Here is a 24696-nt window from a genome sequence, read left to right on the forward strand (position 1 = left end):
TATGGTAATTTTTTAATTCTTTTACCCGTTCAATTTTCAATGCTTATGGTCATTTAAGGAAAGAACAAAGCTTTCTTAATACTATCTTGACATGCTGCGATACTGTTGTTCAACATTGATAAAAGAGAGTCACGATGTGCTTGAAAAGATTTTGAAACAGCATTTAACAGTGACGAATTTAATTTGACAAATGATAATCATAATAATCATCCCTTTTAAATGGTTCTTTATTTCGCGGACTTACAAAGGTGAGATGTGATGAGCAAGGTTGAGGGACCCATCGGTAATTTTAGGCTTGTCGTTAAAATCTTTAGTTAAGATCTTAGCTTCTCGATAACTATAAAATTGTTATCTTAAGGAAGGTCGTTTCATGAAATTATTAGGAGAGTGTACAGCAACGGAAAAAGACGGCAAAGGAGGCTGCAGCTTTTGCGAACAGTTGGTAAAAGTTCGTTTTAAAATGAAATTTTGTAACATCTTGCACTTCAGTCTTTCAAAGTTTCTTAATTCTTTTCTTATTTTTATGTTATACTGCTAGACCATATTCCATTTCTTAAGCTTTCAAAGTTTATAAGCTTTTACTAGCCCTGAGCAATCTTACACCCCCGCCCCCACTTTTACTCTGAACCCTAACTCAATAGTAACGTTCCTGACAGGCAGTTTAGTGATTGACACACTACAACGATACAAAGTACGCTGTAATAAAGAAATTGTAATAAATGAAATGTAATAAACTACGTAAAAACATTCTCAAATACGTAACACATGGAAAGAAATCATATGACATAGAAAATCGCCAATACAAATACAGCAGTCACTTGGTTACTAAGAGCCTGGCAACTAGAAAGTCTCTTTTGTAAAGTCCTCGTAGCTTTTTCAATTATAATTTCTGGCCTACAGTAATTCAAGAATACTATATGTTATTTTACATCTGTCTGCTTCGCATCAAAACTTTTCATAACTTAGCTAAAACAAAGGGACACCTTTCTTCCATCTTAGAAGACATATTTCAAAATATAACGATTAAGAAAGATTCAATACTTACTATGAACGTAAGGGTAAATCACTTTAACATTTCTCCCGTGAAGATAAACTAGACTACCAAGCAACGTTTTAAGATGCTAAACACTTTAAGCATGTCCGTAAAAAAGTTTCAAAAAAACTAATTCGGACAAAAACTCTCGGATACATTTGCGCTAATTTTTGACCCAAACTTTCAGACAAACTGTTTTGCATGATGCCAAAATTTACATTAAAACGTGTGGCGTTTCTTACTCTGATTATTCATGGGCGACTGAATCAGACTATCGGTGTACTTGACTAACTCTACAAAAAGGGAAAACGTAAAATAACGAAGAAATCATGTTCTCGGTCACTGGCTTTTTGGGCCAAGGATATTATGAATTCCCGTGTGTTGCATGAAAAATTATATTTAGGTTAGGTAGCTTAGAAGAAAAACACCACCGTAAGAGGCAAAAATAAAGTTGAAAATACTTTCGTCTTGTGGCAACGATGTTATGCTAAGGCAGGTAACAGAGGCCATATTTATTAAATGATTAAACCCGGAACTGAACCTCAAGGAAGAATGGGGTAAATTCAAATACCCTACGCGACCAACGTATCAAGTTCGACGCAACAAATCTATTGAACCTAAACCGAACGTCTTTTAGAAGAACGCAATGGATTTAACTCAATTCTTACTGAGAAGGCAGCCGGAGAGCAGCGAAAATTCTAAGAACAAATTTTGATTGTGTATGTGCGTTTTTACTTATGGTTTATAAACACATTAAAGGTACCAAGTTACCTAAATATAACGAAGAAATCAATGTTGCGAAACTCAGTGCATCGAAAGCATTTTATATCCTAGATTTGGAAAGCCAGAGCATGTGAAGCAATGAGATCTTCCGTTGCAATATCGCAAATCTCAAGTTCTTGTGATAACATTTCTTTTCATTTCATTTCGGAGCTTGAAAATTTTTTTTTGTCTTTTCGATTTTCTAACATTCTCAAACTTCCAGATTAAATGGACAAAAACCAGATTTTGGACATTTAAAGTTTTGTAGAAAACGTTTTCCGAAAATTTGATCCTCTGAAAGTTTTTATTTCAGATAATTGCACTTCATAATCGTGAAAGCATAGAATCAACTGACATTAACGAAACTTAAAGCTTGATCCATGATACTCCTTTGCAATTCCTTTCCCCGTTCTGCATCCTTTGCCCCTCTGAGGCTCTGGCACCCAGGATAAATTCATGCCATCGATGCGCTACTGGTCAATAATCCCACATTATTTCGTTTTTGCAGTATGCGACAAAAGGCTGCAAACTAATCCTTTGCAATTAAAGTTGCAATGGTGTTTCGATCCAACTGGGTAAATATGCGATTACTGAACAGCCTTGAGGTTACCAAACGAATCGATCCTAGTGAAATCCGTCCCCCAATTGAGAAATAGATAACCCGACCGGAGAGTCCCCCTTTTCTAAGAATCGAATTCATTCATTTCATTTTATATTCTTTATACACAAAAATCCCTTCAGCTTACAACTAAATACCAAATATGAAAATAAATACCCTAGTTACATTTATATAATTTATATACAGTTAAAGCTAAATTATGCACAGTAATCTATCTTATAGCAGCTGCTCTTCCAGGGAGTCGTGTTTTATGTTGCGTTCAGCTCGTATAATAACTTTTCAATTGCTTTTTGAATTGACCAAGTGTAGAGAGCTCTCTGATATTGATGAGAATATCGTTCCAGGCTTTCAGAGCCGAATAGTGAAAGCCTTCTTTGACGTATTCAAGGTTATTTCTTGGGATTTGTAGGTCCCTGCAATTCCTTGTTTTGTAGTTGGAGTGCTGGGTCCTATGATGATCTTTATCCCAAAGGCTTTCGGGACATTGTCTGCTGATTATTTTGTATGTCAAAACTGATCGATCGAACTTTGTTAGTTGCTCAACGGTCAGCCAGTTATGAGACCAGTTGTCTTTTAGTCTGGCCTTATCAATAATCGAGCGTGCTTTGTCCTGCAGACGTTGGAGTATATTCAATTTTGATTTAGGAAGACTTCTCCAAATAACATTAGCGTATCTCAGATGGCTTTCGATAAGTGCACGGTACACATGGTCGAGCTGGGATTTTGAAATAAGATTTTTCAGTTTTTTTAGCGACTTCAGATCGCGGTTAATCTTTCCTTTCACTTTGCTGAATTGGTCATCCCAGTTTAGCCCTTTGTCCACCTTAACCCCTAATGATTTGGTCTTTGTAACTCGCTTTATTTCTGAATCATTAAGGTGAAGGGGTTTTGAGATTTCAACTTTAATTGTCCTCCGTGGATGGCCAATAATCATGTATTCAGTTTTTTCGGGTTTGCGCTTAGTTTGTTTATCCGCATCAATTCCGAGATGTTTCTTAATTCTTTGTGGGCATTTGTAAGTAGATCCTCAATGTTACTAGATGTTAATGTAACATGTGTGTCTTCTGCATACATGCTAGCCTTACAGAATTCCAAGCACTTTTCAAAGTCATTTAGGTAGATGATAAACAGGAGTGGTCCAAAGCATGATCCTTGAGGTATACCACATGTTTGCAATCTAGCCCCCGACTGTTGTCCATTAACTGAGCAGAATTGTTTTCTATTACTTAAGAAGAATGTGAACCATGCTCCCGAGATTCCAATCATACTGAGTGCATTTAACTTTTTTATCAGTATTGCATGATCTATGGTATCAAATGTCTTTTTCAAATCCAGAAATATGGCCAAGTTGAGCTGTTTTTTGTCCATGTTGTCATACCAATAGTCAGTACCATTTATCAGGGATGTTATAGTAGAATACAGTTTTCGAAAAGCAGATTGATTTGGGGTAAATACTTTGTTCGCTATGAGATATTTAACAAGCTGATCGTGAACTATTTTTTCCAACAGTCGAGAGAAAACTGAGATGACAGAGATAGGTCTATAATTGTTTCAATCCTTTTTTAGCCTGATTTAAAAATCGATGTGATTTTTGCCAATTTCCAGATATCTGGAGATCTTGTCCGGGCCCGGTGCCTTACCATTTTCCAATTGTTTGATGGCATTTAGCACATATGCTTCATCGATATGTACAAATATCATTTTGTTTTGCTGAACATTGATATGGTTGAGAGAATCGTCATCAGGCCTAGACTCTAACTTGATAGCAAGTTTCGGTCCTATGGAGGTAAAATGATGATTAAGTGCTTCAGCTATATCTTTCTCTTTTGTAATTGTTTTCCCCTCTACATATAAGCTCGAAATTTCTGTTGAAGGGGGTGCTTTGTCTAACACCTTATTGATAACCTGCCACATTCTTTTAGGATCTCCCTTATTTTCTTCGATTAAATCAAGATAAGGTGATTGTATTGCATCCCGAATTTTATGCGTTACCTTATTACGAAGGTGCTTCTATGTGTTCCATCTTTCGTCGCTTCCTTAGCTGCGTCCCTCTCTTTCATTAGGTTCCTGATGTCTGGGGTGATCCCCGGGAGTAGAAGTATTGCCTAAGCTCCTTTTCTTCAGGGGTGCATGGATATCTAAAACCAACTCAAAGATCTCCTGAAAAGTGGTTACCATCTTATCAGGATTATCAGCGTAAGAGTTAAGGATGGTTTCCCAATCTATTTGCTGCAGGTCGTTGCGAAACAATGCCCTGTCATAATTGCTCAGACAGCGAATCTGTCATAATTGCTCAAACTTTTGGTTTTTTATTTTTGATTCGCCAGGCATTCACTTTTCTTATTCCGTACACCAAATAGTGGTCAACTATCCCTAACTCTAGAACGTCTGCCTTCAATATATATTTTGGGCTAGTTGTTGAGAAATGGTCTATTAGCGTTTTACTGATATTTTGTTCATTGCGCTCATTCGTTGTTACAGCTCCTCGAGTGTATGAATTACCCGATCATCCCTGCACGCTGAGATTTGTTGTCCCTATTCAATTTTTAGATCCCTATTTGGTACGACATATCACCCCTTGCCAATCCAAGAGCATTCTTCCTGCCCCTGCTATATTTACCTGATGTTCCCCGTTAAAAGAGGGTTCGCCTGGGTTGTTACATAGGGGTGTATTATTTCATTTTAGAGTAAATCGGTTAATTGAATAGAAGATTCAATGAGGGAAGTCGACATGCTGCCAAGGTTTAGCAATTGAGTTCATTAAGGGGCCAGAAGGGGATTGAGTCGGCATAAGTCCATACCTTTTTGTGGTAGTTTTGGAAATGATTAGTGAAGAGTAGCAAGAAGGACTACAATAGACCCAGTGGTGTTTGAAGGGGCGAATAAAATGTACAGAGAAAGGGTATACCGGGATAAGGATATAGGGTAAAAAGGTTTTAAGAAAACACCAAGCCCCAGCCCCCCAGCTTTGCCTCTAAACCTGTGACTTAAAGCTCCAAACCCCCTTGTATCAGAAACATGAAAAGTTACGAAAAATACAGCTGAGCCATGTTCTTTGTGAGAGAAAACCTTTAATAAGTCATTTTCAGCTAAATTGTTCTGCTTCACCACAGTATAAAGACTCTCACAAAAATTTTCAAGAAAAAATGCTTCTGACACACATCAATAATTCCACAAAGAGTTTCTTTCTTTCATTTTATTGAGCATTGAAGCCTGATTTTTCAACTTTGACTAAAACTATCCTACTTATAAGTATAACCCTGTCATAATCATGCAGATTACATGATTTGCAATGGTTCTAGGTCCTATTGCTGATATATTTTCTACATTTAAAAGAACAGGAACAGAACTACAAAATTTTTATTCTATGAACAAAACCTTTCTCGATTTGAAACAATATCCCAAATGAAACCAAAAATGATTTGAAACAATATCCTAAAGAACTCAAATATGCTCAATCTTTGGCAATAATCAAAGGTAAAATAAAGACCTAAGCATTTTTCCTCTACCCAGCATCTGGAGGTAGACTTTAGGACACTGAGAAGCTTATGCTTATCGAGCAGTTTCCTGGTCCTTTCTCTCGATGTGGCCACACCTCATGATTCCTACGCCTAGAATTACAAAGAGCTTGCAACTGTCCTCACTCTTAGTTAAAGCTAGGTTATGTCAGGGACTGGAACTGCGGATCCTTGCATCGGTAGTCTGCAACCCTAACCACTGAGCAATCCTCACAGCTAATTTCAGAATTTGAATCCCCCTTCAACCTGTGCAAGCAGTAGTTATATTAGCAACGTCGGAATGATCGATTGATCACAACGTAAGATAGAAGATTGGCTAAAACTTTCCTTTAAACAAGGTTTGTGGGTTTCTAGGGTTATCGCATCTCTGAGTACCATCAAGAAAAGTGGAGAAAGAAAATTGACGTATTCATCTACATTAATGGCAATTAAGGATGACCCCTAGAAAGAGCAGCTCGTTAGGTTTTTTAATGCCTTATCAGCAATTCTGCATCTATGTACATTTGCTGATAAGGCATCATGCCTAAATATTTATAATATGATATGATAAATACCTAGAAAACTGAAAATTTAAGCTAAAAAAATAGCAAGATATAAATGGAGCGACAGAGCGAAACCATAGCACATACCTACAACGGAGTTATACTATTGTTTCGAAACTCTTAACAGTATCTAACATCCGATAACAAAAAACCAATAGCGGAATTCATAACTGGAGGCGGATCGAAAGTAATAATGGGTTTGACATATAAAATGAGAATGACTTTGTCAGTTTATATATTCGAAGCCATCAACTTTAGATTAAACAGTTTATTGTCAAAAAAAAAACAGACAGACACATTGAACCTAAAATTTCATAAAACTCTAGAAAGGCATCAGAAAAATGTAGTTGTGCGATTTCAACCTGCCAAACAATTAAACATTAATGCCACAAACCATACGAGAGAGAAACTGGCTGCAGTAAAAACAATTCGTTCTATATTGTCAATGTTTCTCATTTGCTACTTTATATTTGCTGACGATATTTGAAGAAATCAACTTTAGATTCAACTGTTTATTGTAAAAGAAAACAGACAGACAGTAATTAGACAGGTGTTATAGAGTTTTGATAGGCAGGTGTGTAACAGTAATATAAATCGGGATTTGATGCCCAGTACATACGAATTCTTCCATAGTGACGGTGGTTTTGTGAAAGTAGACATGAAGATTTTCTGTAGAAACAACTGCTGAGATCAAGATTAGAATGATCAAAAGGTCCACTAAGAATGACATTTTTATCGAATGAAGAAAATCATTAGCAAAAGACGAGCTTGCTGCCAGGGTGCAAGAACAAGTACAGGTATGAATGAGACTTCTGGAAATGGCACAAACCCTCTGTGCAGGACTTTGCTTCCAAACACGATTGGCAGGTTGAGCCAAACTATCATAGGGTATACAGGAATTCTATTTGTCCTCTTTAATGTAATGTCAAATGTCCTTTTAATTTTTGCGTTGCACAAGTCGAAACAGCTGCGAACGTTCTCGAACAAGATTATCCTTTTAATGTCTATCTCCGATTTGTCTTTTGGAATTTTCGTCTTGCCAGTGCTGGCAATGTTTTGGATCACAGGAAAACAAAGGAATTGTCTCGAGCTCAAAACAGTTGAAATTCTGACCGTATTTTTTGGATATGTTACATGTTTTACGATTATTTGTATCTCAGTTGATCGATATCTTCATGTTACAAAACCAGCTCGATATCAGACGCACATGAACTCTCGTCGAAGGACTGTATCAGTAGTTCTTTGCCTGGTAACTGGGTTTCTTACTGCTGTTATCTGCGCTGTTGTGGCTTCATTTTACCAGCAACTAATAATGGGCATTGTCAATATTATACTTATAACAATTTTTCTCATATTGAACATAAAATCTCATAAAACTCTAGAAAGGCATCAGAAAAATATGGTTGTGCGATTTCAACCTGCCAAACAATTGAACATTAATGACACAAACCATACGAGAGAAAAACTGGCTGCAGTAAAAACAATTCGTTCTATATTGTCAATGTTTCTCATTTGCTATTGTCCTTACAACATTGCTTCCGTTATGTGGACTTATCATAGATTCGAAACAAAATCAGCTCCAGGAGTGGTTTTGGACACCTTCTATGAATGGAGTTGTATTCTCATGTTTAGTGGCACTTTTATTAACTCGTTAATAATTATTCGTGGCAATTCAAAATGCCGCAAATTTGTATCATCGCTTTTATGTAAGATCAGCGTAGATAATTAGTGAAAAATTAATACTATGTTGACGATATTTTCTAAGATATCCTGCAATATCACAATGAAACCTTACTTTATTTTGTCAAAAAAAATCTTTTCTAGATGAAATAGCATATTTATACTTACACACCACTCAACCACGGCCTAAAACATTCTTAGAATAGACAAAAGCTGTGAAATCATTCAATTGAGCCATCTTGCGTTAAATTTAGTTAAATTGAGGCTGATTTTCTGTTCCAGAGAACTCAGTTCTCACTTCAGAACGAACCAGAGTAGCGATTCCATGTGATTTTGATTACAAAGTGCTGTCGATTTGTCTTATCGTAGTTTTTATTCATTTTTGTCAAACTTTATCATTTCGAAATATGAGTAATAAGGATTTAGATAAATGCAAAAGAAACCAAAGGGAGTATAGAAGGATAAAACGCTGTCAGAGGCACCAGATAAACAGGAGCAGTGCAGCTCAGGTCACCTTAACTTTTTAAAAGGAGTGTTCTTTGCTAAACAAGCTGTGTTTTATGAAAAAACTTCTAGTTTCTTTCTGTAAAATCAAGAGAAACGGTTACATGGCAGCAACTGCAAAAAGGAAGCTAACATTTGTTAACTATCATGGGGTATGGCTATCAAAACAGGAAATTTGCAACCGAAAACACGTCTCATTTCTCAGATATCTCAAGCAACTTTGGCATCTTTTGAAAATCTCCTTTTTTACTTACTTTTTCCTGCAACATTCCCCGATTCAAAGATACTTTTCGATTATGGATATGACTGTCAACTTATTGTTCCTGTGATATTTGGTCAGAATTTTTTGCTGAGTTAAGAAAATTTCAAGCCGCATACCAAATAGAAAAATTACACAAAAGCAGCAATGTTGTAACCAACGGTTAGTTTTCTGATGTTAATTTGTCCCTAATTCGCCACAGTATGGCTATCGAAAACGCAAATACCCATTACCACAGATAATAAACCAAGCCAAGGATGTCTTTGCAGCAACAGACCTTTACTGGAATATCGCATATTCTTTACAGTTCCATAAGAATAGCAAAATTTGATTCACAAGAAGCAATACAAAGCTTCACAGCGAACAAAAAACACAAAATCGAGAAAAAAGATTCATTGTAGTTGAGACATCTAGTCAGGGTAAATAACATCTTTGGCAGATTGAGGGCTGCATAATTATGCGTTCCACAAGGATAAGTCCTGGTGCCTCTATTTTTCGACAATTTTATAAAAGATAAGTTTCTAGTGAAACTGAAAATGAAATATGCAGGAACAGAGAACTAGACTGATGATGCTTTCATTTTGCATGTATGAAATTAAATGCTCCCTCATCGAAGCTTGAGAAACAAAGCCTAAACATTAGCAACTACCATTCAAAAAACCACTTGAAAGTAATAAAATGACACAAGTGATAATTGATGTTGGGGAAACTTTGAGTGAAATGACGAGAAAAAGAATGTTTTGGAATTTATTAGAAGAATGCTTTTAAAAAAACAGAGCAACATCTCCACGACGGAGCGAAATAGTGCATGAAGTTGTCTAGGAGATCGAAGTAAGCTATTGCAAAATTCTGAACAAATAGCCCCCCCCCCCACCCCTCCATATAAGGCCCCCATTTAAGCTCCAAAAAAACTGTCTTTCAACCCTTATAAGCCCTGGGCTTATATTCGGCATTTTATAGCATATATTAATCAGTGTAGTGACATCATAAAGTTCAAACAAGACAACCACCGGCAACATTTTTTGCAACCAGTTACCTAGTCAAATATTAAATATAAATATGTTCTTACTCACGGTGTCAAATTTGGAATGAAATTCCAACATTAATTAAATCCCAAAAGCTAAGCACCAGACACCACCAATCATGGCGCTTGCAAAATTAGTATTTATGTATCACGTTATACTCTCTTCATATTCCTACAAATACATTTTTAATTATTTACTTCTGATACACTCAGTATTAGTTCTATATTGTTTGTTACCTTTGTAATTGTATACTATTTTTAGCTCTAGGTTATAATGTTATGTATTATTCTTAATTCTACTGTTGTAAAACTTCTTCGATTAAATCACACTGTTTTTGTTTTATAAGAGAAAACTTTTCTCATATAACGATTCAATATCGTTTACAGCAAGGCAAAGGCGTAGAATCAGTGAGACAACAAAAAAACATTGGATATTAAGCAAAATTTACCTGGAGCACACTTTATATGCAGGCATTCTCAACCAGCTTTTGTAAAAAAATTTGAGACTCTGCAGAAAGGCAAAAATGAGAAACAACTATTGTACAGGCCTAGCCCAAAAATATTACAAAGGGATGGCAGACAAAAGGTGTTTATGACGCTGAGAGACAAAAGGTCCTTTCTGGGGGAACTGCAAATTAATAGATCTGAGTCCTCACCAGATGTTATATTGAAGTGTAAAAAGAAGCTAAGTTTAGAAACCTAAGCAAAAATGAGGCTAGAAAAATCATAAGAATGCAATTTTCCAGTTAGATAAGAAAAAAGGCTCTCTCAAAGCAAAAATTAATCGTGGTCGACGAGTACTATGATTTTCCCTTTAGTGTTACGCAGTTTTAAAAGTAGCTAATGTAAATTCAATAATTTCATGAAATTTTAATGTTTTCAATGGTTCAGTAAACTTTATTTGAGACTTAATAGTTTGATTTTGTATTTTTCGTTGTAAATTTCTTTGTTATGCAAATGTGAATCTAAAAATTGAAATATTCTCTAAAAAATGCCAAGGTCGTGTGAGAATCACAGAAACATATTTTCAACATTAACGAACTTTTTGGGATACATCGGCCTAGATTATTTGAAAAAAGACTGTTCATATTTTAACAAGGTTCTGTTACAAACCCGAATAGCGCAACGAAATAGTTCTTTTATCGAATTTGTCTCAACACTTTTTTAACGTAAGTGTAGTTTATTGACTAATGTGAGAAATTTCATTTAGAGGAGTAACTGATCATAAAACTACTAAATATTTCTGTTGCAATTGAAAACAATTATTTGAGGTTAAGAGAGTTCCTAGCAGTGCCTAGTTTAAAGAAAAACAACTGCTTGTGAAACATTGCATATAAGCTACAAAGTATTGGTATAATTAGACTCAAATAAGTAGTGATTAAAATGCAAAATAAGAAATCACTGGAGAATTTTGCTTGCAAAAATATACAAGCCAAACTCATAGAACTAGTGCCAAAATCTAAATTTCATTTGCTGAAAATTCTACACATGGTGTCAGTTAAAAAAAATTGATTCTTGAAAATCCTTTTCTAGAAACTGCCCTTTTTAGAAACATATTTTTCTATCTCATTTTTAACCTCAATTTGTCCTATTTCCTGGTTTTTGGTTCTAGTATTGACTTTTCCTGAAAACTCCACGACAAAAATTTTCCACATCTCTGGTAAACTATAACCAAAAGCTTATGAATTCAATTGTCTTTGCTCACATTTGCCATAAATCAAATGATGAAAAAAGTTATGGATTTGTTTAATATGACCACATATACCTTTCATATTTTGACAATTATTTTGTACATTTAGAGACAATTCACTGTGTTCTTTTTGGTTATGTGGTCAAAACTAAAAAATGATATTATGTTTATAGCCTTATTACCTGCCACAGAATCCACTCCAAAGTAGTCAAATAGCTGGGTCTCTTCCCTAAGAGGCAAACAAATGACCTTTATATACATACCACCTTAGTAAAATGTTATACCTCAAAATAACTACTTTAGTTAGTCTGTTACCGATCCAGGGATGGACTTGTTTAATCTACACCTTACTACAAAATTTGGAATTGCAGTACTTATGATTGTGGGTTGGGCTTCAATTGCAGGGGTGCTGCAGCCCCTCAAAATCTATATTTGATCATAAAGCCAATAAATCTTTTAACAATAAATTGGATAGAATACACAAAAGGGCCTTGTGGATTGCATATAAGGATGACTCAAATTTTCAATATCAATTAATAAAAGATAATTCAGTCTCTATTTACCATTTTTATGTTATTTACTAGAAGAACCTGCAATAGCTGATGATAAAAAATTAATAAAACAAAATCAGGACTGAATCCTAAATTCATGAACCAAATTTTTGAGGAAAAGATTATAAAATACAAATTAAGGTCAATGGGAAATCCAGGGTTACTAAAAACCTTAAAATGGCCTTAAAATGTTTCATACTAGACTATGTAATTATCCAGTTCTTATATGCTTTGCATTTCTACCAGTATGCAGAGCATGGCAATGGCACACCTGATACAACTAACAGCTTGCTTTATTCAATTTAAATCCAGGAAAAAGTGATGCTAAAATCCAATTTAGTTCTGGTTCACCTGGCACATCCGAGCGATTTCTGTGTACCAGCACCAGAGGTGTGGGGCTGTTGGCACACCCAAGATCTTATCAAGAAGGTCATACTCTGCAAATTGATACCCTGCAACAGACTAATAAAAACCAGTTACTTTTTTAGCCATACTTGCCAGTCTGAAATACATGTAGGTTACGCAAGTAATATAGGTTTTGGACTATTGATTTCAATTTTGTTTACTGGCGTATCTCTGGTACAAGGATTACACTGATTACACAAAGTGCTGGTGTAGTACTTGAGGACTCAGGGGATGGGGAGGGAGTCTCACTCGCCAATCTTGTTAAACCTAAAAAGTGAATGATTTTTAATCAATGCTGTTACTTTTTATTTGTTTTTACAATAGCCCCTCTCATTTTAGCATCATATTACAACCAACAACCCTACACATAACCAAAATTTAACATTCCCAGGCATGCCCCATTTTTAAAGGAGGCCTGTGGATGTCATGATATGTCCAATGCAAAAATATTCCATTGCAAAAACGAAAATTTTTTTGTGCTTGGTCAGCAAATTTCCAAACTTGTCGGCAAATAAAGGATGGCTCACCAACTTTGTTGGCAAATCAGGGCTTCCGACGAAGGGGGGCCGGGAGGGGCCATGGCCCTCCCACTTCTTTGCCAAACAATAGAGCTTTTTTCAAAATCTTTTGTTATGGGTGTTAAATTTTCCCTTGCCCCTTGCCCCTTCCCCCACACTCCAACCTGTGTTGGAGCGCCCAGGCAAATAGGATGGAACCCCCCCCCCCTTTGAGCACAATAATAAGGCCTTCCCCCAGGTCCCACTTCACCTTCGTGAAAGTTGCGTTTGTCTAGGTGCATATTAAAAGAGGGTCGTGTTGCGAGAAGAAAACGTGCAGAAGCAATTCTTCCTTGGTGTTTTGTTATTTCAGATAATTTGGTCTATTTTGAAGGCTAGTTAGATACCTAGGACTTTACACGAGTACGACAACATAATATCATTACACAACGAGCATAAATAGATGCAATAAGAGGTAATAAAAAACCAGGAATAACCTGCATTTGTGGTCGCCTTTCTGCAATTCTCAAACATGCCAAGAGTTTACTAAATTGTATTAAAACGCTTTGCAGTAACTTCTCCATGTCCATGTTCTTCATGTCCATCTCCATGTACGCGATGTTTCGAAAAGAGCGCGAAATAGAAATCTCAAACGAGGCTGCGATGGACAATTTGGGAAAAGCCATCATAGAAAAGCAACCATAACTTTTTCCACTAATAACTACCTAAAACCTATTTTTTGTAATACTTTTAGACAAGAAAAGCATTTCAGAAGAATAAGATAGACAAACTTTTTGCTCTCGTTTAAAAGGGTTGTTTTCTAGACAAAAAGTATTTGAGTTCAAAGCACAGCAAATAGCACAGAAATTTTATGATTGTAAATAAATATTCGTCAAGAATAATCATCAACCAAGAAAAAGTACCACTTACGAACCAAGGACTAAATTCCTTTTCAAGAAATTTTAGGAATTAGCTATGACGTTTGTCTGGTTTTCTTGCTCAAAAATTATGACCAATATATAACTTTAAAAACATGAAAAAATCATCTCATCAACGGCTAAACTCAAAATCTGCCGAGGCCCCATCAAGCTTACCTCCTTGCCGATCAGGTCCAAAAACGATACGTTACCCGTAGGGTTTTGCGTTGAGCTCCAATAGCTCTTGAAGTTAAAACTCAGGGGGCAACAAGGATCCCTGGAAGAACTCCCAGGAAGAAGCTCATAGTTTTGGCCTACAATTTGTTGCCAGATGAGGCCTGAGCACTGCTCAAGAGCGAAAAAGCTAGCAATCGCACTGCATACGCCCTATTTATTTAAGAACAAATTAAGAACAATCCAGCCTCGTATTTTGAAAAAAAAATTAAGAACAGTCAGCCTGAACTTCAATTTACTGAACTTCAAAGTGTATTTGAATCAAAAAACTCCTTTAAGTTTCTATATCTTGCGTCTTGCGGCTTTCTTGTTAGAGTCAGGGCCGTCGCTAGCGGGGGTGCGGGGGGTGCGGCAGCCGGAGTCTAGAATCTAATGTCCAATATCCAGGAGGACTTAATTTAGACCTAAAGTTTGGGGTTTAGGGAAGGGTCAAAGTTAATTGAAAAACTCTGAACGTTGATCCTGGAGGTACTGGAAGCCACTGTAAGCAGGGAAAGGAGATAAAGTGCTTCAGGGCCTTGAGGTCGAAAAGAAATGACTGCAAGAAATATTCTTAAATGCATTTTAAGACAATCTAAAGGGCGTGGTCGCACAAATTTCCTACTCGCTCCGCTTGCAGAGGGACCTCGTCTTTTGGTTTTATTTCAAGGCCTAAGTACCCACAGTCACTCGAAAATTGAAGCAATGATTGACTAACGAGAACATCCTCTTTGATAAACAAAACCAATCGCGTCAAAATGCCACAACCCCACATTGAAATATCTTAGGCCACGCCCTATTTTGTCGGCAAATTGGTGACTGGAACCCCTCTAAGTGAAAGTGCTTAGCGACGGCCCTGGTTAGAGTGTTCCTTTTTCGTGAAATTGGTAATAGCTGACTGGTAGAAGTCCTCTAATTGTAACAAAGAGTATTCCGTAGAAAGACTCTACATTAAACCTGATTCTCAACCCGAGTGAAGCGCTGTGTGAATTCGAAATCAACATGGTCTTCGCTGTTCGACAATTTGCCTCAGAAAATCCCAAAACAAGAAAACACAATGATTTGACAGCTACAACAGGATGACACAATAATTTAACAGTTAAATCAGGATTTATGAATGTTTGATCACTGAAAAATGATTATAACGAATAAATAAATTCTTTATCTATTCATCTACGATCAAATGCCAATTTTTTTTAAAAAATTGAAAAAAAACAACAAATACAAACAACGGGTTTAGGGAAACCTATATTTTTATTCAATAATAATAGCAAAAAATATTTAATAATACGATAGCTACATATTAGCAAATATAGAATAATCATTAGAAATATCCCTAGTAAGAATGATTTTTCAAAACGAATAGAAGATCACAGTGGAAACAAGTGCGACTACAGCCTGAAAGTTGACTGAAAACACAGGCACAGAGTCCTAAACATGGATAGTCGAGTATCCCATGCCTCCAGGCCCACGCCCCTTTCGGTAACCACGTTTCCTTGTCTTCGAAGGGGAAGATGTTTACTTTAGACTTCTCTGATGGCATTCAGGTGCATCTTCCTTTTTTGAAATTATATTTTCATTAAAAATTATCAATAAACTAAAATCAATTATTTCATCTCGATTCGGAAGCCTCCATATAAATGCTAATTGCGTCTGTATAAAATCTTGCAGGACTACTTGAAAAAAATCTGCAGAAAAGCATTAGCTTCTAAATAAATACACTCTTTCCTTAACAAAAATGATAGTATAAAAAAGTTCCCTAAGCTGTGCCCATAAATATGAAAGCTCTCGGACCTCTAACATAGAAATCATAATTCGTCACGAGTTTTGCTGCTCGTAGTGTCATCTTCCTCGTTTTTCCTTTGGCGATCTTCTTCTTTTCGTATTTTGTCATCCTCTCTGTCATTTTCAACATGGGTGTCTTCTTCTTCTTTTTGACCTTCCCTACTCTTGCCTTCTTCTTCTGGTTCATCTGATTCCCCTTCATCTGGTCCCCCTTCATCTGGTTCCCCTTCATCTGCTTCCCCATCTTCTGGTTCACCTTCATCTGATTCCCCCTCGTCTGGTTGCTTTTCTGATTCAGGGCCTTGTCTTTCATCCTCTTCTTGACGCTCACGACTTTCTTCCTCATCTTCCTCCTCAAATATCATACTGAAATACTCTTCCTTCATTCGTTTGGTCACCTTGGCATCCTTAATAAATTTCATTACTTCCTTTTCATTGAAACCGCCTTCATCGAACTTGACTCTCTCACCAGGCTTGGCAAAAATTTCTTCCTTTCCATCAGTAACAATGCCTTTATCGATAACAAAATATTTCAAAAAAATTTGGACTGTGCTGCAAGTGATTCAAAGACGTAACAAGCAGATAATACAATCACCAGGATAGTTTAGCCAACATTACAAGATAGTTTGCATGCTATATTATAATGTTTGTTGAAAACTACACATAAAAAAGATATGCAAAAATAAAAAGAACAATTCTATAAGAAGGGACATAATTTTCAAATGATTTGTTGTGAAACCTCTTTTTGGGGAACAGCTTTTAATAATGGCCTTGAAAAAGCAAACATTTCACAACATATTAAAAGCTTCTCCATCTGGCACTCATTAAAGTATAAAACGTCAGAATAAGGTTCCGAAAGAACAATATGGAAAATATTAACCTAGTTCTAGATCGAAATAGATCTATCAAAAAAACGCAAGCACACGTCCAGAGTATAGTTGCCCACCCAGTTTCATATAACCCAGATTGTGCAAAATACGACATGTTTCAGATAATTTGCGGAGCCCGGTCGTCCTTTCATCATACAAATGAAACATATAAAGGAAAAAACCACTATTTTGTAGACAGAAGGAATTCGTTTTTTCTCTTGAACTAAGGCACGCAGTACTGATTGGACAACTAGGTATAAATTTTCCATCTTGTTGTTCTTTCGGACCTTTCTTCTGACGTTTTATACTTTTAGTATGTTGTAAAATGTTTGCTTTTTTCAAAGGCATTTTTGTACCGCCAAAAATTTTTTCGAACTTCTAATAACTGCAATACAAAGACTAACAGTAATGATTGACGGTATCAACTGACACAAGACATTTCTGTCACTATTTTTTCACTTCAATGCAGGTTCTTTGCTCGGAATAATTCGCAAGCTTCAATTAAATTAACTTGAACGCTAGTTGTTCTTAGGGCTATTTTAAACCCTCACGGTACTCCCAGCCTGTACTTACCGATTGACCAATTAAACGCTCCAATTAACAACTGGATCACTAAATGCTTCCCCCCCCCCCACCCCTGTAATGGCAAAAAAATTTCTACAGAATGCTACTTTGATGAGACCAAAATGTACCCCTTCACTTCCCATTATCAAAAATAATACCAAAATAAAAGATAGAAACTAACCATGTGGGCTCTCTATCAATCTAACAACTGATTTGACTTCTTCCCTTGTGAAGTTTTGAACCATTTCTAAATCGATGTAGTCTTTTCCACCATTCAAACTCTCAAAGACATTTTTAGCCTTGCTATAGTTCATAGCTATTCGCATGTGTGGGAATGTGAAGCCAAATCTTATGAAATGCTTCCAATACAATTTCCCATCTTTATTTCGAAATCGATCTTTACTTTTAATTGCCTCTACCATCCTATATTTTGTCAGCTCGTCATTCATGAAACCCATATCAATTGTCTCGTCTCCTTTCTTGTATGTCCACCGAAAATCAATATCGCTCATCTTATAATATTTTTCCATCACATCTGGAGTACAATCTTTACTTGAAAAGCTCTCTTGCATATCAGCAGTGAAAAGAGTCGTAACTGCGATACTTCGGCCATATGAACGGACTTGATGTATATAAACTGAAATATCAAGTTTCATGAGCAAGTTTTGAGTAAAAAATCATCGAAATAATAGATACTGGCAAGGGCTACAGGATTGATGAGTTTATTAGAACAATTATTTACTGACAAAATACTCGTCATATTAAAGAGCTTTAAACTATAGCGGCACATTAACTCATGTTCCTAGCTTCTATAGGTTGGCCTAGATAAAGAAATATTTTTCTGTAGACCATCAAAGATTCGTTCAAGCTACACCTGATTCAAATAATGAAATTTTCAAAGACTTTTTGATGAGGTTGAAATGATTTACCTATCAATAATAAACTTCATCAAAAAAAATTTTTTGCATTACATTTTCCAAGGTAAAGATATATTCTTAAAATCTAGAGATAACAGAGATAACAATAAATATCAGAGATGCAAAGGACATACCACTTGGAATAAAAATACAGTCTCCTGGATAGAGTGTTGCCCATGTCCAAGGAACCTTACCATGGTTTGGATACAGATTCATATCAATTTTATCTGGGTTTATTTTTGAAAACCCAGAGCCAACTCCACGTGGCTGCAACAAAAAAATTTGATGTAAATTTCTTTTCTCTAAATAGGCATCCATAATCTACACTGATTTATCACTGCATATTAAAAAGATAGGCAAAAGTTAAGAATTGCATAAAGAAGATACAGGAAAAATGATGGATTTTTAGCAACTGATTATGTATTAAAAGCATAGAGTTAAATATGTTTTAGTCCAAACATAGAGTTAAATAATTTACGATTCAGTAATTGATTGCAGAAACTTCATGGACTTTCAAAAATGTGTAACTTGTATGCAACAGTTATTTTGAAAACCGAGGAATTTTTCCTTCCTATGACTATATCTTTCAGTGATAAACCCAAGGAGAGACACTCAAACTTTTTATATATGGGGAGGTCCATCTACAGTCAAAATTCACCTCAAAGTATCAAAATCAAATTTAACAGACCCAGAATTATCAGATAAATCTTGTTGTTGAGCTGAGCACATAAGAATCTATTATTCATAGCAATATAGACTGTTTCCTATAATAATCAGTTTAATCACGTATGTTCTTTTATTCTCTATTGATAGTGTTATGTGTTTAACCCATAAGTATCAAAAAGGTATATGGCTAAATCAGATGCCCAAAAGGATCAGATCACAAGGAAAATTCTTACCCATAATTATCAAATGGCCCTCCCTGAATACAAAAAGTTCAAGTGACCTCTCTGGGCAAAAAGCATGGTTAGCCTGTCTAGCAAACCAGCTATTGAACCTATTTTGATCTTTTTGGCTGTTAAAGCAATTCACCGCATGTTTTTTGGAATACTGTCTTCTGTGAAACAACGAAAGGAGGCATTTGGCTTTGAATAGTGCTCTTCTTCCAAATTCCCTTTCCCTGCCTCTTTGAATACGATGAAAAATCACTTAAAGATTTTTCATGTTCTTTCATCTAAGAAGTGTCTACAGACTTTCAGATAAGTGAAACTCAATGTCCCTGACAAGAATTTCATTTTATTTTGATTCAGCAAATCTTTTGAGTCATTTAATCTGCTTCATTCACTTCGTTACATAGCACTTTTTGAAAGGCAGGTCCAGGGCATGAAAACCCACCCGACCATGTGACCAAGCAGTCATAGGAAATTTTTTATAATTAATTTTCTGCAGGAAATCTTTTTAAAATATACTCTTTTGCAAGAAGCACCTTAGTTTCTTTCACATTCATGGAAAGAAAAAAACATGAAGACAAAACAAATGTATCTTATGTATGTGCCTTTCACAGGTTAAAATGGGTTTTCTACCTAAGAACACTTGAGAATGTTTTTGAAAAATTTTTGTTCCATAAAAGTTTACATTTTTTCATCTGGCTATTGTTATATTTTTCAGTCACCAAAACAGAAACTAATCTTGTTGTGGTAGTACAATTGGTTAAGCTTTTACATTTTATAGAACTGGTAACACATCATTAGGGTTTTTAGCACATGATACTTTCTTCTTTTATCTTCCCATTCTAGCAGGAAATTTATGCATGATTTTTGTCTGGTTGAAGGAAGGAAATCATTTTTTCATGCCCTGTGCAGCTCCACAAGTGATAATATAAGCTAGAGACAACAGCAAAATAGGTTTCGTTAAGTAAATGAGTCACCTTACATGATATGGCACCACACCACTGCCACATGTCAAGAAAGTCTAAGTTTTGTTCCAAGCATTTTTGGGTTTGATTTTAAGGGAGGTGATTCATGATTCTGTATATTTCACCAGCTTGTTTTGTTTCATTTTTTTCATTTTCCTTGAATATAATGAGCCTCAAAGTTTGCAGGGGCCCAAGGGTTTAAGAATAATTCTCCTACTTAAAGAATAACAAAACTCTTCAGTAGTTTTTAGCGTCACAGAATATTTAATGAAAATGGATGATGTAGCTAATCAATAAGTACATGTTGTTCCATATAGCATTCTATCCTACTTGCATTCCAAATCTCATCCATTACTCCAAAAGATAATGGAGACCCATTAGTATCCTAACTGTCAGAAACACCCACGGAGGTGAACAGCAAACATCATATACAGTTTTTGATGTGCTTAATACAACTACCAAAAAACTGATTACCTAAATGAAGCATTATACATTTGTAAACCTTTTTCCCATTACCTTTGGTCCAAAATAGAGGTCTTCCGAATACTTATTTTCAACCATCATGAAGTCTTTCCTTCCTGCAATCATGCAATGCAAGTTATGGTCTGCATCATAATGGATAACTGATCTGGTTCCTCCATTGCTTATCCATAAATTTGATTCATGGGTGAAATTCTTAAAAGTTCCACACATAACGCTTGGCACTGCCTGCAAAAATTTTAGAAAATCAGAATAAGCAGATCTTTGGAAAAGCTATGGATTTTGCATCAAGTTTAAAAGTTATATTTAGGTGATATATTTGAAGCTCTGTTTGATGAATGTAACATATAAATCTATATAATTCAAAGATCTTATTTTCTTTTTCAGGTAAAAGCTATTCACTACTGCTAGAACAGCACTGGGGTTCATATGGGTTTGCAATAACAACAGGAAAATTTGAGATAAGGAAGAAATAGGATGGCTGTTTTCTCACACAGTAACCCATGATGATTTTCTAGCACTCCAAGATTCTATTATAAATATTTTTGGACTATTATCAGGGTGGAAAACATCTATTCAGCCTTAATTCACTGTAATGCTGAATTCAAACACACAGAAAACAACTGAAAATGTTCACTGAAGTTGTCAAAATTAAAACTGTTCTAAAAATATATATATTGTTTCTTTGTGCTTGAATAAAAAACCAAAACATTCTTTTAAAATGGTCAAAACAAATAAAAAAGTGGGCTAACTTTTCTTTAATGCACAGCTTCATAATTTTGAATTGGTCCAGAAGAAAAAAGGGGACAAATTTGTCAGGGGAGCTTGGTTTCCTGATCTAAGAAAGCACCGCGTAAGTTTCATATCTTTTTCACGGTCTAAATCAGGCCTAAAAAGTGGGGGGGGGGCTAAAACCGTATAAAAAGAGGCTTTACTGGTAGTTTATTACTTAATATTTGGCATATTTTGCAAAAAGTGGGGGGGCTTTTTAATGCTTATGAGAAGGTCTTCCAGTTTGTTATCAGCATGCAAAAGATGTAGCATGTTTCTCATAAAAAAGGGCGGGGACTAACTTCCCGTAGGTATCCACTTTATAAACTTTTGGCTGGAAAATAAAGTTTGAGCTGATATTAGTTGCTGAAAAGGGCACCATTTTGCACAGTTTCAAAATTTCTCCTAGCGTGGCACTGTAAGAAAGAGGTACCCAATTGAGACCATATTGAGAGGTGGATTGTTTGACATGCAAAATACATCTAAAAACGGAGAACCTTACTGAACAATACTTGGTCCCTCAGAAAAAATTATACGCAACATCATACAAGTGCTCATACACAAAAGGTTTTGTATCCAACTGGCAACATTTTTTTCTGTGATTTTGTTCTGTGACCGCATAAAGGGCTTTGCTGTGATCGAAAGGGGATGGTCAATTATTGTCGGGATTGTTGGGTATAATTTTTTGCTACGAGAAATCAACAATTTTACGCAAAGATTTTCCCCTCACCTGCACATCTTCCATCATTTCTGATGGCAGCATGCTGACAACATAAACTTCCTCATCTTTGTAAATTTTTAGAAAATCCTTCAGTCTCATACGACCAGATGAACTGGATCTGTTTTCTTTCTTCAATTCAACAAGCACGTCCAAGTCACCAAAATATTTTGCCATATACTCATCAGTCCAGCTCTTCAAAGCAGGTGACTTTTTAATAGCTTGTCTGTAAACCAAGGGAATGTGGGGCTTGACGTGGTTTAGCCAGAATTCTTCGGCTGCGAGTGGTTCGCTGTACACTTTCACAGGCCCTTCAGGGTCTCGCTGAAGTCCGAACGGTTTCAAATGCCCAATAGGCTCACCAGAGATCTCTACAACTGGCTGTGGAAAAACTACAGCTTCTGGAGCACCACCTGAGCCCCATTGCACTCCACTAGCTAATAGAAGTGTTGAAATTACTTGCAAAAACATTTCGCAGTTTGTCTGCTTCTCAGTTGTCGTGTGCAGCAAGAACGGCGAAGATAATTTCTTCCTTTTCAATCCAATTCAACATTTGGAAAGAAGCAGGAAAGTTCCGGGTGGCTAGGCTACGCAAGGCAAGGCTACGTAAAATGTCGCCATGGAAACAGTCGAAATAATATGATATAGAAAAGTTTAGGGCAAACTCCCAGGGGCGGATTTAAGCAACAATGATGGGAGGGGGTGCTAAACACTTATTTGGTGCCACACCCTTCAGGTCACTGGTAAATGATGAAAACGAACATATTTAAAATTCGGTTTTTAACTTTGAGGGGTGTAGCCAGTGTTGGAAGATTTGATGGGCAAAAAGGAGAAAATTCTTGCTGACAAGACCTTTAGGAATTTGGGAAAATACCCCATTTCGTAGAGGCATTTTCAGTATTCAAAAGTTGCAAACTATGTAAATCCGTTCTCCTTGGAGCAAAATCCCCGACATACATTTCTGAATTCAGTTTTTTAAGGATTGAAGCGCTTTAGCATTAATGCATTTTATCGGTAATGTCTAAAGAACGTGAAGGACTTTACCAAATAAACCCTAAAATTAGGGAAAATCTTTGCACATTCTGTAGAGATACAGACGAGGGTCCCCTGCGAGCGAAGCGAGTAGAAAATTTTTGCGACGACACCCTTGAGATAAGCTTAAAATAAATTTCAGAATATTCCTTACAGTCGTTTGCATGCAGTCTTTGTCGTTTGCAAGTGTTTTAATAATGTATGAAATATAACCCCCCCCCCCCTCTCTAAGGTACTAATTCTACTGTAGATTTGCACTATCCGCAGACACCAACTTTCTGGCTATTGATAAGAAGATAAATACTGGTAAGAAGATAATAAAGTAAAATCTTGGCGTTACTTTGTTTGTATTGACTACCAAAAACGATTTTTACCAAATGGAACAAAATTTACCAAAAAACACAGAAATATTAGGGGGTGTCGCACACCCTACATTCCCCCGCTAAATCCGTCAAACCCCAAAAGGCTTAGCTCTAGTTTGAGGGGCTGGGACTCTCTTTTCTCCTCATATTCCTCTCACTTTTGATTCTCCAAGATTATGAAATCAATTCCAGTCAGACGAGCATGATATAAGCAGGATACAAATTTTTAGGACTTTCTGTCCTCTGTCCTGCAATATTTAGATTTGCCCTTCTTCTTGGGTTCAAGAAGAAGGGCAAATCTAGACCATGGTTCTTATTTTATCATAAGTTAGAAGTTATCAGGAACACAGTCATATACTGATAGCTTTTTATACTTCAACCCTTCAATAAACATACCTAAATTTAAAAGTAAGTATCGGCAAAATTAAAATATGTTCTGCTTTTAGAAGTTTTGCAATTGTCACCTCGCTGCTATTGACCCTTTATCTCAAGTGGAATCTATTTTCATGAGGCAGTGCAGATATATGTACACTTATGAATTCTGTTTTATTCAGTGTTAGTGGGTGCATTCAAGGTTGCAAATTCATGTACCATAGCATGGCTCAAAACATTTTGAGACAGGACATCTGGGTATAACTGTCCTTACCCTTGTGTGAGTATGTTAAGATGTCGATCAGTTAAAGATACCCAACTGATGGCATAACAGCCAAAAGGCCCAATAATATTGGAAGCATTAGCGTTCTTTTTTACACAATTCACATGCTGAATATTTTGCAAATTCATGTACCATAGCATGGCTCAAAACATTTTGAGACAGGACATCTGGGTAAAACTGTCCTTACCCTGGTGTATGTTAAGATATTTTTATTATTTTTATTATTTTATTACTTGAGTTATTTTTACGACTAACCACAATTCTGGAGCATAGTTTCTAAAGAACATCAATAGAATACATTAAAAGCCATTATATTCAGACTTATTTATTTGGATAAATCATATTTATTTTGACCCAATTTCAACCCAATTTCGACCCAATTTCAACCCAATTTCGACCCAATTTCAACCCAATTTCGACCAAATTTCGACCCAATATCGACTCAATTTCGTACAAATACGTCACTTAATATCA

General features: G+C 36.0%; 1 protein-coding gene across 1 annotated transcript; it reads right to left on the reverse strand.

Moving 5' to 3' along the window:
• Nucleotides 1-696: 696 nt before the first annotated feature.
• On the reverse strand, nucleotides 697-22728 carry LOC135689391 (uncharacterized). Its single transcript, XM_065206588.2, has 6 exons — nucleotides 22186-22728; nucleotides 20721-20912; nucleotides 18484-18616; nucleotides 17614-18069; nucleotides 13582-16510; nucleotides 697-11860 (listed from the first exon to the last, which is right to left on the reverse strand). Exons 1-5 carry the CDS (start codon nucleotides 22642-22644, stop codon nucleotides 16023-16025), a joined length of 1728 nt encoding a protein of 575 aa, XP_065062660.2. The 5' UTR covers nucleotides 22645-22728; the 3' UTR covers nucleotides 697-11860; nucleotides 13582-16022.
• Nucleotides 22729-24696: the final 1968 nt, after the last annotated feature.

Source organism: Rhopilema esculentum, chromosome 5, assembly GCF_057945365.1.
Source record: "Rhopilema esculentum isolate cy_ngs chromosome 5, ASM5794536v1, whole genome shotgun sequence".
NCBI classification, from domain to species: Eukaryota; Metazoa; Cnidaria; class Scyphozoa; order Rhizostomeae; family Rhizostomatidae; genus Rhopilema; species Rhopilema esculentum.

Excerpts from the sequence above, each read along its gene's own strand:
- LOC135689391 (XM_065206588.2), bottom strand. The coding sequence starts at position 22,644 with ATGTTTTTGCAAGTAATTTCAACACTTCTATTAGCTAGTGGAGTGCAA. Across the intron at positions 18,617-20,720 it reads ACCTCTATTTTGGACCAAAG|CCACGTGGAGTTGGCTCTGG; the intron begins GTAATGGGAAAA and ends TTTTTGTTGCAG. Across the intron at positions 18,070-18,483 it reads CTGTATTTTTATTCCAAGTG|TTTATATACATCAAGTCCGT; the intron begins GTATGTCCTTTG and ends TTGATATTTCAG.